At 41.3% G+C, this 13,055-nt stretch overlaps 3 protein-coding genes across 4 annotated transcripts in view; 2 read left to right on the forward strand and 1 right to left on the reverse strand.

The window, feature by feature from the left end:
• nell3 (NELL (neural EGFL like) family member 3) overlaps nucleotides 1-13,055 on the forward strand; it is a 217,275-nt gene that overhangs the window by 149,831 nt on the left and 54,389 nt on the right. The window lies entirely within an intron of this gene.
• Nucleotides 1-13,055, forward strand: part of LOC140284746 (apolipoprotein D-like) — a 251,193-nt gene that overhangs the window by 47,979 nt on the left and 190,159 nt on the right. The window lies entirely within an intron of this gene.
• The window catches only part of gpr158a (G protein-coupled receptor 158a), a 76,546-nt gene that overhangs the window by 7,303 nt on the left and 56,188 nt on the right, over nucleotides 1-13,055 (reverse strand). The window contains exons 6-11 of one of the 2 annotated variants that reach the window (XM_072378714.1): nucleotides 7,657-7,766; nucleotides 4,836-5,074; nucleotides 2,927-3,065; nucleotides 1,035-1,140; nucleotides 208-354; nucleotides 27-110 (exon numbers count right to left, since the gene is read on the reverse strand). In XM_072378714.1, the coding sequence (XP_072234815.1) occupies nucleotides 27-110; nucleotides 208-354; nucleotides 1,035-1,140; nucleotides 2,927-3,065; nucleotides 4,836-5,074; nucleotides 7,657-7,766 (825 nt within the window). The remainder of the gene's footprint in view (nucleotides 1-26; nucleotides 111-207; nucleotides 355-1,034; nucleotides 1,141-2,926; nucleotides 3,066-4,835; nucleotides 5,075-7,656; nucleotides 7,767-13,055) is intronic. The other variant, XM_072378715.1, reaches the window with a different exon arrangement.

Below are 13,055 nucleotides of genomic sequence, written 5' to 3' on the forward strand. Positions count from 1 at the left end.
ACAGACAAACAGATATCGCTGCTCACGTTGGTACGTTTTTCCCAAAGGCTGTCACAAGACCTTACGCCACAGCCATTAATAGAACTGAGATGGCCCATTTCGTCTGGTGTCTGCAATAAAAAACTCCCATGGCTCAGTATTTGTGTAGGATTCAAAAGTATCACCAAGTCATACAAATGAAACGGAAAAGCATGTGGAACTGCTTACTCGAATGTCCTCAGGGTCCAGGCTGTGCTCGCTCCATGCTGATGTTATGCTGCTGTTGAGGTAAGATCCAGAGCGTCCCATGTCCAGCTCGTCCTCGTAGGCCTCGGAGGCAATGTCATCTCTCATGTGAGTGCCAGCAAACATGAACTAATGGAAGAGCAGAAGACTGGTCAAAAATTCCCGAATTCTCAACAGTGGTGCAGTTAAATTACAATGACATAGTCTATTTTCTGACTTTCTCAGTGTATCTTAGGTATCTGAGTGGTTTGGTTCCTATGTAATAAAATAGTAGAATTTAATTGTTTCATACTACATGCACATAAACTTATCAGCAGTTAATCATTTCTCTTTGCAAAGATCAAATGCCACACAAGTTTTGCAAACAGGCACCTGCATGAATTATCAGCTGGATCCAGTTGAAATTGTCCAGCATTTTGACCTATTTTTAAACACACAGGCTACACAGCCACTCCCTTTAAAAGGTTTCATTTTTACTTGCACAACTGGCCACCTGCCTTGTGACTTTAAACGTTCCGCAGGTAAACTACCCGTGTTGCGGTAATTTCCCAGGTGGAAGGAGCTCCTTTATGTGGCCAAATTTGATTGTGGCTTTATGTTAGCTGATAACTGTGCTCTCCTTGTTCTCGTCCAAAAATGGTTACTTTTGGGTCCAAGAAAGTAAGATATTGACAATCAAATACCACACCTGAGGCTTCAGACTGCTTGTCCACAAATCATTGTGTGACGTTGTGGTGGCTGTGTCCATATTTTTCGTTTTATTACTTTTCTCTTTTTGTACATAGTCACAGGGTAAGTTTGATGTTCACCTTGGGAATGAGAAGTAGGCCCAACATAACTGTTACAGTCAGGTGAGTATGGGTGAAGAACAGTAACAGCATCCAGTCTGGATGGAGCTCAGGAGCAAGTGTGAACCTGCGGAGTTGTGAAGAGAGGAAAACAAAAAGGGATAGAGAGAAAAAACAGAGAAGAAGAATTCACAGGGAAGAAACACACGAGCAGGATGTTTAGCCAATTTTAATGGCTGCCACTCTGGTATCAGCCTATAAACACATCTTTTATTAATACTGTACTGTACTATCAGTACCTGTAATGAAGTTACCCTGAATTATGTGACATTCATACAGATTCCTCTGTCTGCTGTAAGCCACTGCGTCCGTCAGTTTCCCTGCTTCATATAATGTTCCACTTGGGTGATCATTTTGCCAGCAAGGACTCACTATTTTCTTCATTCATTCAAGAGGATTTGCAACAAAGGGGAGTGACCTTGATCTGGTCACAAGATTCGGTCTATTTATACATCAGACGGTAATACGCTGGGCTGACGGTGGCACAGCAGTAGGTGGAGAATGAGGTAATTAGTGGCAGAAACAATGCGGGTGAGAGTATAACTCCAGCCTTTTATTTAAAATGAACAAACAGGCTTCCAGTACAGTGTACACTGAGGATATGAAGGTATGTCCTGTCAGAAGCAGCCACTGGAGAGTTGCCATGCAAGCAAATGTCATATAGCTGGCTCATTACGTGGTTTAAATCGGCAAATGGTTAATTAACCAGCAGTCACTGTGGTAAAAGCTTATAGGCATGAATGACGGCAAAGGTTCAGCATGTGAAATGTCCCAAATCTTTTAAGTATTCCCTGCTTCATGTTTTATAAAGAATTTCTGTGCAGATGAAGATTTAATAACCATAGCATGCTGTCTCCACTCAGCCGGCAGCGTGTCTCTTAAACGCCATTACTCACCCAAAGAATCCCAGCCCTTTCATTACCCTCATTTCTCTCTGCATCCCATTCACACCTGCATCTGACTTCAACCTGATGACTATCGCAAACCTACACAGAAGCCTGAGCTTTAACTGGTCACTGTGGGATCAAGTAGCTGGTGCTGCTATTAATGCAAATGGAAACCTCTCACAAGCTGCTATGTACACAGTGGCCCCAGGCGGCAGCCAGTCGGAATCAACCCGCCGCACCAAGCAACTGTCCAATTTATTAGCAGTCTCGTCTGGTCATTTTCTGCTTAGAAAAGCCTCACAAAAAGGGTTAAGAGGCCTGTTAAAAAGTTGGCAAAGTAATCACACTATTCAAAAACATAAATTGTGAATAACTATTGATGGTAAACTGTTTAATAGCACTGAGTGTTAATTTACAGCCACAATATGACTGGCAATGATTCCAGCTATTTATGCAGACAAAAAAACATAAATCACTCTGACATGGTTCATTAGAATATAATGTGATGGAGCTGAGCTTTCAATTAGGGGCAAGCAATGGTTGTGGCGGTGTCGGCTGAAATGTCTCATTTATTAACTGCAGCTATTTGACATGCAGACTGGAGGAACAGGACGGATTTCCCCACAATACAAAATGACTCCCAGATGAGCATGCTGGACCCTTCATGTGAAGGAAACCAGACCATCTACATGACAACCACGAGAGCAATCACAGAAGATGACATACATGAAGCAAGTGGAAGCTTTCATAAATGTAACAGACAACATATTTAGGTGAAGATGGCTTTTGTTTTTGCATTATTTTGGATGGATGCACTATTCAGATGGGAAATAAAGCTTTAAGGTGCAGTTCAAGCAAAAAGAAGCATCCAGCTTTGTGTGTTTGTTTAACCAGGAAGTTTTTTGTTAGACTTTGAAGCAAAATTATACAAATTATTGACAAAGAAATTGGGAGCAGGGGTGTTACCTGATCACATAGAATATAGCCGACAGGACAAGTTCGTTGTGAACACCGATGGCCATGTAGCGAGGTTCGTGGAAGGCAGACGGCACGGTCCTCACAGCATAACAAAGGTACACTGCCCACAGCAGGAAGAGGAACTCAGCTGTAAAAGGAGAACAAGAAAGGGTTGGGAAACTTTATCCACAAAGGGCCAAGACGTTTTTTCTATGCTGCACATGAGCAAAAGAAAAAAGTTCACAGTTAAATATCACACAAACTAATGTGCAGCTCAGGTATACAGGAAAATTCCCTGCTCGACAAACTCATTTCTAACAACTGTGGTTGTAGTCTCACGACAGTAAATGAATCCCTGTGCACCTCTGTGGCAGCATCACATAATGTTTCTAAGGTATCCAGCTCATCAGCGGTAAACAACTTGGTGTTGGCTGCTGCACAGCCGACACTCAGTGTACAGCGATCACTTCACTGATCTCATTTAAGCTCTTTCTGTAACTACAGTACAGTTCAAAAGTCTTTCACCTGTTGTTTCTTAATATTTTGCTTCCAAGCAGCCAGACTTTCTTGTAATATTTTAAAGTGGTCTTGAGCATCTCTGACCTATGAACCATTTAAGTATAAAAAAGGCAGCTAACTCAAGGGATAAACCAGTGATGTGTCTTCAATAACCAACTTAACAAAGCACCATTTTTAGATTGTATCTTTAGCCACTTTGTTACCAGCAGCATGTTACAAAGACACATAATCTGTTCCAATGTCTGTGGTTCCATCTAAAAGACCGCCAAAGATAACACAGTTTGACAGACATAAAATAGTATTTTTGCTCCGACAAGGTGATTCCCAAAGAGCTGTTAGCTGAAAACTTGCCATATCTCAGCATGGTGTGCAGTGTCTTTGAAGAAATTGATGAAATTGGATGAGTGTAGGACTAAAGAAGAAGTGGCAGGCCTAAAAATAACTATCTACAGCAGATGAACAATATCTGAAAGTGATCTATCCTTCCATCTATTTTCTATACCTACTTAATCCAACTTAGAGTCACAGGGGGGCTGGAGTATCACCCAGCTGTCATTGGGTGAGAGGCAGGGTACACCCTGGACAGGTTGCCAGTCTATTACAGGGCAACATAGACACAAACGAGACAAACAACCATCCATGCTCACACTCACTCTTAGGGACATGGGCATGTTTTTGGTCAGAGAAATGGTCTCCATGGAAGGGTGCATTGTTTTTGAGTGGGGGAGAAAATAAAGCAAACAGGACTGTACCAAATTAGACTGCCCACTGTGAGCCAAAGCAGGTGTATTTTTCTAAATCTGAAAGATTTATTGCATCCCTGTGTGTGCAAACGATGGCCTGTATCCAGACGTCGCAGTCGGAGCTGACTCGCGCAAATTATTTTTACCTCCTAATAAATACAATGAAACCGCAGTATGCAGTATCATAGCATGGTGGCTGTGCTGGGGGGGTCCATCTGTTTGCTCAGAAGTCAAAAAGTAGTTCTTCACACTCATAAAACCCGAGCCAGCAGGCATGAAGGAGAAAGCAGTTTTGCTCATTGACAGATGCTGCTCCCCTCTGAGCATCTTTGATTTCTCATCTGCCCTCTCTGCTGCTCTCGCCTTCGCACAGGAACGCATCCAAAAAGTTGCACCAGTGGAGAGACTGAATGTCTTCTTCAGGGAAACGTGTGAGCTCTGCCAAATGTACGTGGATGCAAAGTGACCTACTCATCCAGCCTCTCCTAACCACTCACTCTTACCTCATCTCTCTTATCCTCTTTCTTCTCCCAGTGCAATCATGGCAAACAAATTCCTTGTTGATTTTATGCCAGGAATCCATCAAACACCCCATGTTTTCTCACAGCAGTCGGCACACACAGAGTGAGGTGTATTTAAATCTATTCAGGACTCACCGACAGCCATCATGTAGTCCCAGCGATCCAGGAGGCACATGCTGAACTGAAGCCCGTCGGGCGTGTAGCCCACGTCAATGAGAGCCAACTTCCTGTCTGGGTTCTGACAGACAGCAGATGTCCAAGCCACCAGGAACCAGCAGACGATGAGGAGGATGATGCCCAGCAGACGCAACACACGCCAGCTGGTCATGTAGGGGATCCTCTGGGCTGTACGGGACAGGAACACCTTCAGCACCCTGTGGAGGGAGAAACTCAAATTAAAAACACCCCAAAAAGAAGCCAACTTCTTATATTGGGACAGTCCATTAAAGGGTCTCTCTTTCACTGTTACACATCATCTCTAATAGCAACTTTTGAAGCCTAAACTTCAACCCTGCTATCACTCAAAAAAGCTCAATGTTTCTTTTCAATTTCAAACTGAATCTACTTAGAGTGAAATAAAGGTTGACGTATTTGCTTTTTTCCCTGCTTTCCGACCTCATTAATGTTGAACATAACTTAAAAATGTTTTTAGTAGGAGGCATGCAAGTCCTTTTAATGCCAGGGTCTGACATTACAACGATCCTTAGAAACACAAAACCCGTGCTCATCTTTTTCTGGACCTGTTGATCCTGATAACAGGATTATTACTGGAGCATCACATCATCAAGATGAAAGTATTTATCTGTCTCATGACAGTCCAGGAACCTACCGCCGCACCCTGAGAAAATCTGTCCTTAACAAGGGATGCACTGTATTAACTTTTTCTCTCCCTGCCTATTTCAGCTCCGGCTATTTGCTGATAGCAAGTACCAGTCTAATGCCACTGTCTTTGGATAGATTCTGTAAGAATAACAAACTCACACATCAATCAGCCATAACAAAAGAGCTCTGACCGGTCAGGGCATGGACAATGAACAGCTGACAGTGTCCTGGAGAGTCTTGTCATTATCAATAGATTCTTTGGGCCTTGGGGGTTGTGGGATGGATTTTTTTGGATTGGACTTGCTTTCTATAGACCCATGAGACCCTGTCTAGTTTCTGAAGATGTCTGGTGGCCTGGTGAACACCTAAGACTCCCTTTTATGGGGTCTTTTGCTGTCCTGCAGGAAGGAAGCTGCAGGCTGGTCTACAAAAATGTTTTAGGTCAGCACAGAGTGCCAAAGTAACCTCCATGTGAATGCCAGGATGTAGGTTTTCCCAGCAGAGCACTGCATTGTAACAAGATAAGGAGTGTTTCCCACTTTACCCGTCAGTGGTGTTAATGCTGTGGCTGATCTGTGTCTACAAACCAGCCAAAGTACTTAAAACCATCTTTGTGGTAGTTCTTGCAACAACTCCTGGGAACACACTCATAAACATGCTGATACAAGCTTCTGCAGCAGTTCTTATCACAGCAGTGGACTGTCTTTCATTCACAGTGGACAACTAAAACCTGGACCTAAGTCTTACTTCAAATCTTATTTTACCCTCAATTAAATTACCTCAAAATGATATTAACTATTATTAAGTGATTTAGGACCTTTGGCTCCTGTGAAGACTACTGGTCCCTACATTCACAATAAGGTCACAAAAACAAAGGATTCACAGTTACCAGATCATTCAAATTTAATTAAGAATATTGGTTTTTCGTGCTTTGTTTTGCAACACAATTTGTATTACACTTGTGCTTGAAAGGTGCAATATAAATACATTTGAATTGTATTTGCAAAACAATGAGAGAATCCATCCATTGACCAGCCACTGCTATTCTAAGCCTGACCTTCCAGCACATTGATGAAATGTCCACTGCACACAGAAGGTCAGTTTCCTTGTGTATACTGGCAGCTACAGAGGGGTTTTAGCCAACTATGGTGGCTCCTCAGGTGCAACAGTGTACGTTAGAACTGGAGTGTCAACTCTGAAGGCTGTTGGCAAGAGCCTGATCTTCCTAGCTTGCTCCACCGGTATCGTCTCAAAGATCTGACTGTCTGAAGTGTGCATGTGAAAGATAGACCGTTCATCCAATCAGAGTATTTCCCTTCTTTGAACAATTTCCACCAATGGCTTCCTGAAATTATTCCGTGTGTTAACTGCTTTGTCTTTGTCAATACGCATCATAGTTTAAAGAAGGAACAAAGATTGAGTAACGGGCATTAAACTCTGCTCAAACACATGACCAGTCATTGCTATTCTTAGGCTCTGCCCTTCACGGATATTGATGAAATATCCACTAATGAGCCCACATCAAAAATTGATCTGTGCAATACATTACCCTACGCTTCTGAGGCTTTACTCAGCGACATCCTTTATGATGCTGTCTTATGAATAATTTTTTCATTTCACTTTAATTTTATTTCACTCTCTTAATTTGATTTTTTATTTATTTTTTTGTCACTGAATCAAATGACAAAAAAAGGCCAAAAGACACACAATTCCAGGCCTATCCCTTTAAACACAGCCCACCCCCTGTGTCATTAACAGCTATTCACTGCTGGATGACACCCCTTGCTGCTCACTCCATCCTCCTTTCTCTTCTTCTGCCCTCGCACATCTCTCAGTTTGACTCTTGCCAACCAGCTTTCAGCCCTCTGTAATATATGAAGGGCCCAAAGTATCCCGTGTTTTCTTAATTACTTCAGTCCTCCACTTATAAAGGCAGTGAATCCACTCCTAAATGTGTACAGCAGTGTAGTCTGCTGATGGAGTAGCTGAGACATAAGTAGTCTCGACACTTTGTGGGGCTCTTACTTTCCCAAGATGCAGTTGCACTCAAAGAAGTCAATGTAATCTGATCGGTTCTTCTTTGGCTAGATAATGATGTCGGACATGTGTGGTTGTGTAGCTGTGTGTACAGTACCTGTACAACTTAAGAGTTAGCGTCCCGTAGACTGTGGCGAAGCCCAGCAGTCGAACCCAACGCAGCAGGATGCAGCGGAAAACGCTCGGCTGGAAATAGAGAATCCCAACCTGCAAGAGAAGAAGCATGAGCTGACAAAGAAGTATGAGAGCCACCCAGCTGTGAGTGGTTTCCATCTAAATAATAACGGGAGCACTATTTCTGGGAAATTAAACTCAAAGTAATGGGAAGTTGCTGCCTCATTGTGCTCTCAGCGGACAGCTCTATAAACAGTGGAATAATCTTATTCAAATACTGGCTTGTTCCAACTGTTTTCCTGCGGCACTTTAGCTTACAGTATGATCCTAACAATCATTAACATGCTGTGTCATCAGTTTGTTAACTATTACATTTCCCCCCGTAAACCACTTAAACAGTTGTTTTTACATAGTTTATATAAACTTTTTCTACTCTCTGTGCCATCTCTTCACCATCAAAGGGAATTTATAATACCGTAAAATTAAGCGCCAATGCGCGTCCTTGACCCAAGGGGATGACAATAAAGTCAACTTCAAGAGCTTTTAACTTTTTCCACACAATCTTTATCAGAAGGCAGAGTTTTCTCAGCTGCTGTAAATAAGCTGTTCTGGGAGATCAGCAGCCGTTGTGCGTTTTAATGCTTTTAGGACCTCTCCTCTCGTCCTTGTTGGGAAAATGGCAAACATCAAAGTGTTTTCTCACTGCTGATAAAGATTGAAGTGACATGGCTGAGAGGCCTGAGCAGGGAATCTTGAAAGAAAGAATATTGAAAAATTTAAATGTCAGCAAAAACTGATCCAGACCTGGAAATAACTTGGATTGATTTCCATACTATTAGGGATGCACTGATTGTCAAATTTAGGGCCGATATCGATAGAAACATTGAAAAATAATAACTTGAATAACTGATTCTTTTAGCTGTTTTTAGTTATTTTATTGTCTATAGAACAATTAGATTTTTGAGCCCTTCATCACACAATCTTTCAATGTGCAAAAATGTATCAGCTACCCTTTATTATAACCTTTCACGTGAGGAAAATCCTTTGTGTGAAACTTATCCCTCTGGGTATTTTCTGAATCTTCAGCTGCAGGTTAACTGTGTCAGTATCAAAGTCACTGCAACATCAGATAATCAATGGCTAGTGCCATCGGTTTATGGCATCCTTTCTGCCGACAGGCCGATTGCTGTCAGACTGAATATCAGCCGATACTGATGATATATCTGTTTGTCCATAAATACTTTATACTTTTCATAGATCTTTAAAATGTTTCATCCCTGGACTCTGGTGATAGTTTAGTTAATCATTTCTCCTTTATGAACAAACAACAGTTTTGATTTTTAACTACTAAACAGTCTGTTCACTGTTCCAAATTAGGTTTTTGCACCTTTAATTTTCCCAAAGAAGATTCTGGTTTTCTTTCTTGTGTGGACTTTACGTTTTTCTTGCTACTAGCCTGATTTGGAGGCTGTTTGTCTTTCTTAACAACTGTTACATTAACAAAAAATGAATCCGTCATTTTTATGTACGTTTGTATTCTAGAAATGAGGACAGACGTCAAGCAGCACTTCTCGCTAAATGTAAGTGCTTTCCTCAATCTTGAGTTAAAATTTTATGATTTAGCCTCTTTGTTTTCTCATAGAGAGATGTGAAGACATGTAGGTCAGTAAGAAATGCAAAGACATCATATGATTTGGTACATTTTATCATTCAGCTGTTCAGGATTTGTGCCTCAATAACCTAAATCAGCAGTTTGTTCCTTTGGAGCTGTAAATCAATCATAAATGTGCAGAAACTCATCTCAGAGAACCTATTAAAGAAGAGAAAAGCAATAAGCATGGACTGAGCTACCTCTACAATGACTTACTGCTGCTCAAATGCCTTAAACACGTCACCAAAGTTCAACCCAAAGTTTGATTTACCCACAAGTTATACATCTAAGCAAACCTTATATGTACAGCTATTGCCATTGAATTCATTCCTTAACATGAATTCTACTGGGTTAGATTTTTTTTTTAAATGTATACAACTGATAGCACTATCAGTTCTGCATTATTACAACTATTACTGGCATCAGAGGTAGAGGAGCATATTTTGTGGAGTTATTTTGATGAGAAACTCAGCTGTTATTTATCATAGAGAAAATTCACGAACTGCATTAGTCATCACAAATAAAACGTCAGTGAAGTGCACTGACATTTTCAAACTATCCCTGGCATTAATCAAACAAAACATCTGAGTCCGCTAACATCACAGAAAGCTTGCCCTTGAGACAAGGGGGAGGGCATCCACCCATGTATGCTGCAAAGACCCCAAAACACGCTGCCAAAAAACACTGACGGGCTTGCAAAGACATAAAAAGAGCCGGAACAAACGTACAAAAAAAAAAAAGACACAAACATCTGAGGCAGCATCATTATCTTTTGGTTGCAGATGTGCAGCGATTTCCCCTGTGGGATTGTTAACGTTAATCGGATTAGCTGAGGCATTAATACGTCCCCTCAGGCAGCGGCGAAGACGCAGTTTGTGGATATTGGTGCTCAATGGGTTTGAGTCAGTTGAGAGACACAGAGGACCAAAGACAAGAACGGTAGCTCACATCCGACCAAACTAAAAGCTTCTGACTTAAACGTGGCACCTTCCAGTTGACTCAGCTTGGAGAGAGAATGTGGTACACAGGAAAAAAAACGAATGCTGAGCTGTTAATCTTACATTCAGACCAGATGTTTTACTCAGACATTCACACCTACATTTTAGATCAATACGAGGGACGAAAACGCACCTTAACAAGTGAGTTTAGGACAATTAATACATTACTTCTCCTCAATTCTTTTTTTTTCTTTTAAAACAAAGAGCTCAAGAGCTGATAAAAAGATAGCAGGCCAGGCAGACACTGAGCAACTTGCTGACGCACATTTGGGTCCACAGGGACAGAAAAGGGCACAGGAAGATGAGTAAAAATGCACCAGGGGGAAAACACAGCTCACGACTCCTTTTTCGACAAACTGCTTAATAGCAGCTGGCTCTCGATCACATGCCGGTTTAAGGCTGGTGTTAATTGTGATGAGGAGGAGGTTTCTCCCCCCCAGGACCGGCTCCGAATGAGGAGTCATGAAAAAAGTTCTGAGCATATTTAGCAGGTGGAGCTTTTGTTTTAATGGTGCGATCACACCTGCTGGTTAATTCCACTGGTCAGAACTGCAACAGACTAGTTTAATGTTAGGTTTTTCAAGGTTCAAATTCATCCACAAACAGAACCAGAGAGCGTTGGTAAAGTTGTTCATTAAAAAGTTTTGTTTCACGCAAAAAACTTTGTTTGGAGGAGAATTGGAGCATAATCTTGCATGATGGTTCGAACAAACATCAACAATCACATACCTCTTACTCATCTCTTGTCTCTGTGGAGGAGCCAAGATTGTCAGGAGAACCCTTTTATTGCCAGAAATATAGACATCCCAGAAAGAGACACAAAACAACAAAAAATGAGACACAGGAGATGCAATCAAAGAAACACAAAGGGAGAAGAAACTGAATCACCTTAAACTGAACGGCAATAAAGGAATGCAAATGATCCAAAGGACCACAAACAAATATGATTTAAAAAACAAATCATTCTTGATGAAATGTGAAATAAAGATACATGGAACGGATGTACAAAATGATGCTAAATATAACACAAAATAATCAGGGAAACAAAACAACTGAAACTTTGGTCACAGAAAGACAACAACAAGATGTAAAACTATCAAAAACAGATCAAATATGGCACAAAAAATAAGAAATAATGTAAAATCAACACCAAAAAACAAAACATAGGACACAAAATGAGCAACATAAGACAGGAGGAAGCTAACACATACACGGAAGAAACATACAAACTCCACACAGAAAGCTGGGATTTGAACCAGGAACCCTCTTGCTGTGAGGCAACGGTGCTAAACACCACACCACCGTGCAATCCAGATCCAAAACATGCAGAAAAAAGAAAATACAACTGAAATCAGGCACCAAAACTAACATAAAGAGATGCAGAATGAACACAATAAGATAAAACAAACAACTGCAAATCATATCTTTATGGCCACTACTCATCTTCAGGATGGGTCTTCAGGATGAGTCAGAGACTAATATGTGCGCCCAGGAGCCCATAAATGTCGTCATCCTGATGTGAGCATCTACCTGACAGCGTCACTATGACTCCGGGTTGGAGGCACTGAGAACTGTTTCTGCTCAACATTTATTCCCAGCTTTAAGCTTTTCAAGCTTGACGCACAGCTAGAAACCAGATAAGGGTTCAGGGATTTGAATCAGATTCGGGGTGAGATGATTTTAAACTCCTGTGAAACTGTGTAGTTTCTGCATAGATTTGTTTTGCAAGTTAAAAGTTTGGCTCTTTAACTCTTAGGAGTCTGTGATTTAAATGTCAGAGAAGGTGGTGCACGCTGCTGCCTTTTGTAAACTAATAAAAAGCTCAAAAAATATCTTTTACACAAAAAAATATATAAATTAGTCATTTCTGTGTGTGGTTCAGTTGCCGAAAAATCAATTAAACGCTGACATGGACACAGACTCCTTAAGGGTTAAAGAATTCAGGATCACTCACTGTAAGACAAATTCGTTTGTCACCTTCCTTCAGCTTTCTTCATTTCATCTGATACAACAAGATGTATCTCCAGCCCCTTGCGTCTTCACCTATTCTCTGACCAAAACTAATATGTTAGAGCAAAAATAAGCTCAGTTATATGATCATTTTCCCTTGACCCTGAGATCTCACGATGCTGTGCACAAATTCATCACACAGGTCCTTCTGGCGGTGCACTTTCCATCAGTCGGGGTTTCTGGGAAGCGTCTAGCCCTGATCCTCTGACAGGTTTCTCTTAATGCCAGCGCACATAAAGAGTAAGATCAGTTTCTGCCCTGCTTTGCTTCTGAAACCTTCCATTAATAATCGATGCTAAGTGCTGGGCATCTGGATTCAGTGCTGAGGGGAAACTAAAGGGATCAAATGCTACCCTCGAATGTGTGTATGTGCATGCAACAGCGCACGTGACAGGCTCTTGGTTCTGTGTACAATTCTAATGGACATCAATATTGAGGAGACAATTATCAACTAATCTCAGGCCTTGTTCCTCTGGGTTCCAGCGGAGTGCAGCCCTCTTACCTCCCGATGATTAAAGTCAGTTGTTTTTGGTTTTTTTTGTAAGAGTAGGAGTGCTGACAGAGGCACTCTTCTGTGGCTTGTTTTATCCTCTAGAATAGGCTTCAGTTTCTTTAAAGTATTAAATCATTTCTCACTGACCATCTGCCCTGGACAGACCCCTCCCTTACCTTAAAGGAGTAATTATTCATGATAAATAACTAAGTTATGTGAGTAACTACGTC

Source organism: Leuresthes tenuis, unplaced genomic scaffold (assembly GCF_036924035.1).
Source record: "Leuresthes tenuis unplaced genomic scaffold, fLeuTen1.0.hap1 SCAF_24, whole genome shotgun sequence".
Lineage (NCBI taxonomy): Eukaryota > Metazoa > Chordata > Actinopteri > Atheriniformes > Atherinopsidae > Leuresthes > Leuresthes tenuis.